The sequence below is a fragment of the Lichenostomus cassidix genome, unplaced genomic scaffold, assembly GCF_008360975.1.
Source record: "Lichenostomus cassidix isolate B80296 unplaced genomic scaffold, HeHo_3.0 HiC_scaffold_43, whole genome shotgun sequence".
Taxonomy (NCBI): Eukaryota; Metazoa; Chordata; class Aves; order Passeriformes; family Meliphagidae; genus Lichenostomus; species Lichenostomus cassidix.
The window spans coordinates 1547075-1550258 of NW_028147635.1; the positions used below are offsets into that span (position 1 = coordinate 1547075).

The 3184-nt window shown below is 53.7% G+C and overlaps 1 protein-coding gene across 1 annotated transcript; it reads left to right on the forward strand.

Moving 5' to 3' along the window:
- Positions 1-378: 378 nt before the first annotated feature.
- On the forward strand, positions 379-2800 carry LOC146421109 (uncharacterized). The gene is made up of 2 exons (XM_085047621.1): positions 379-1709; positions 1898-2800. Exons 1-2 carry the CDS (start codon positions 1658-1660, stop codon positions 2566-2568), a joined length of 723 nt encoding a protein of 240 aa, XP_084903747.1. The 5' UTR covers positions 379-1657; the 3' UTR covers positions 2569-2800.
- The last annotated feature ends 384 nt before the right edge of the window (positions 2801-3184 follow it).

Consider the following 3184-nt stretch of genomic DNA (forward strand, 5'->3'; position numbering starts at 1 on the left):
GCCAGTTGCTCTCAATGTGTCCCCAGTTTCCTTCCAAATGGGCTCAGTAACCCCAGTCAGGTTATGCAAATGCTCCTCAGGGACACATTGGGGGGTCCCTGGGAGGTGTTTCTGGGGGGTCCTGATAGTGGTGCTGGCAGAGGCCCTGGCAGGGGGTGGGGTGATGGGGGACACTGGTTTTGGGGCCCCCTGGGAGAGCCATGGGAGGGGACAACTTAGAGGGGTGATAGCAGAGCTGGGGAACCCCTGGCAGCCTGGAGGAGGGACCACTGGGACCCTAAAATGGTGTTATGGTCCAGTAAGGAAGGTTCTTTGGAAATACCTGTGCCCGAATTAAGGTGCAAATGAGACCATAAGCCAGTCAATAGTATGAGTTTTATTTGATCATAAATAAGAGAGAGAGAGTGAAGAAGAGAGAAAAGAGAAGTAGGAAGAGAGGTGGGGGGGACAGAAAGAGGGTGACAGAGACAGAATAAAGAAAATATCACCATCCGTGGATCCCAACAATGTTGCATTGATCCTCTCCAGCTGCTCTTCTCGGTGGTGATGGTCCCCCAAAAGCACAGAATGCCATGGGTTAATATGGACTCAGGCCAGGTGGCAATGTCCAGGCATGTCCCCCCGGGGCAGGGGGCAGTCTCTAGCAGCAGACTCTGCTTGCATCACGTGCACTCCTGTGGTGCAAGGCCTAGCATTTGGGGGTCTTTGATGGATTGTGACTCCCCCTCAGCTGCCTCTCACGTGAAAGTCCCGTGGATGTGGCTTGTGGGGTTGAAGGTTCCACAGCTGGACAGTTTGTGTAACGGAGGATGTGTGTTTATTGCTTCTGACCAGAGGTTACACCATGCACCCCCAACCTCCTCCACCTCGGCTGGAGGTGAGCTGTGCTCACAGAAACCTGGCTTCTGTGAGCTGTGCTCTGCCCTCACTCCAAACTCAGCCAGGGATGATTCTCAGAGCAGCTGGTGGCTTTGGCCTTTGTGGATGCATTCCTTTCCCTCAGCCTGAGATGACTGAACAATAGGTTTCCCTTTATCTAATCTCAGCAGTTTGACTTTCAGTCCAAAGTCCCAGTCAGGTATCTTCAGGGAGGCTTCTTTGATTGTAGCTTCTTTATACAGTTTTTGTTCTAATGAGCAAAACTTTATATCAATGTTTGAGGCATGAACTATTTCAGTCTCTGACAAATGGGGACTCCCAGAGGGGACCACCAAGAGCCCCAGCAGCCTGGAGAGAGAGACAGGAGAGAGGATCCCTGGGACCCCCAAAACCCCAGGCTTCCCTAAGCAGGACTGCAGTAAGAGGAGACCCCCAGAATGGGGAATTTGGCAAGGGGGAACCCCTGGGATTCCTGGGACCCCCGGCAGTCTGGGGAGAGTGGGGATGTTGGAGAGTGAGGACCCCCAGTATACATGGGACCCCTGCAGCCCTGACAGCGGGGAGGCCCAGAACCCCAAAGTGGACAGACCAGAGACAGGGAACTGCTAGGAGTGTTTTTTGGTGCTGAATTGTTGTGATCTGGAGGGTTTTATGGACCTCAGATGCCTAATGACTTCTAGAGATGCAATCGGAAAGGGTGACCTTCAAAGACAATGTAAAATAAGTCACCCCTTGTTTTCCCCTAAACCAGGATTTCCCATTCCCAGACCTTGGCTGGATGGAGGAGAAGGCTGTGAGGAAGAAGAAGATGCCCAGGGACAGCCAGGCAGGTGAGGAGGAAGTCACTGCCCCTTTCCTGCTCTCTTCTCCTCCATCTCCCAGCCCAGCATCACCCCTGGCTGCAGGACAACCCTGCTGCTGACTCTGTTCTGCTGGGGATGAATTGGGGGGATCTCCTTCCCCTTCCCCCTGGCACAGAGGCAAATCCCAAATCCTCTCCTTGTCCTTTCTGCCCCAGGCAATGAGCTGAAGGCAGAGACCAGGGAGGAGAAATCATTGCAGCAGAACCTCATGCAAGAGGCCATTTTGAGCAGCTCCATGACCCAGGAATCCAACTGGGAAGAAAAGCCCCAGAGATGCTGCACAAGGAGAGGCTGCAAACCCAGCCCAGGGTGCTCTGAAGGGCAAAGACCCACCCTGTGCCAGGAAGTTGGCAAGAGCTTCAGCCAGAGTTCAGTGCTGGAGATTGCTGAGAGGCTTCATGAGACCGAGAAGCCCTACGAGTGTGGGGAATGTGGGAAGAGCTTCAGAAGGATCTCCCAGCTTATGGTCCACCAGCGGATCCACGCAGGGGAGAGACCCTACGAGTGTGGGGAATGTGGGAAGAGCTTCAGCCAGAGCTCTGACCTGATCCGTCACAAGATGATCCACACAGGGGAGAGGCCCTACGAGTGTTCCGAGTGTGGGAAGAGGTTTCACACCAGCTCAGATCTCCTCAAGCACCAGCAGATTCACACACAGGAGAGGCCCTTCCGCTGCCCTGACTGCAGGAAAGGCTTCAAGCGCAACTCCCACCTCATCAGTCACTGGCGCATCCACACTGGGGAGAGACCCTATGAGTGTCCCGAGTGTGGGAAAGGCTTCTCCAAGAGCTCTAACTTGACCAGACACCAAGAGAGGCACCATTAAGGGAAGCCCTGCGAGTGCCCTGAGTGGGGGAAGAGCTTCATGCACTGCTCCGTATTCATCTCCCATCGGAGGACCCACTCTGGGAAGAGCCCTGGTGACCCACACTGCCAGTGACCCAGTGTTGTGGTTTGACCCTGGCCAAATGCCAGGCACCTACAAAATCTGCTTTCTCTTCTCTCCCCTGCTGCAGCTGTGCAGAGGGGAGGGAAAAAAAAACCCTAACAGACACACACACACAGAGGGCTCATGAGTTGAGATAATGAACCAGGCAGGATGCACTGAGGGGTAGAACTGATTGAGAACTTAAAGTTGCAAAGTGGTTTATTGGTAACCTAACCCTAAACAGAGTCAGAGGAGGCAAATGAGAACTAAAGATAAGCTCTTAATACACTGTTTCTCTGCTCACCCCCTCCCTCTTTCCCACCAATAGCGCAGGGGGTTGTGGCGGGCAGGGTATGGGGTTTTTTTGGTCAAATTTCTTCTGCCATTCAGGGAGAGGAGTCCTCTACTTAGCCATGGGGTCCCTCCCACTGGAGACAGTCCTCTGCAAACTTCTTTGCCGTGGATCCAATCTCTCAAGCAGCAGCTGCTGGAATCTGCTGCCCCATGAGTTCTT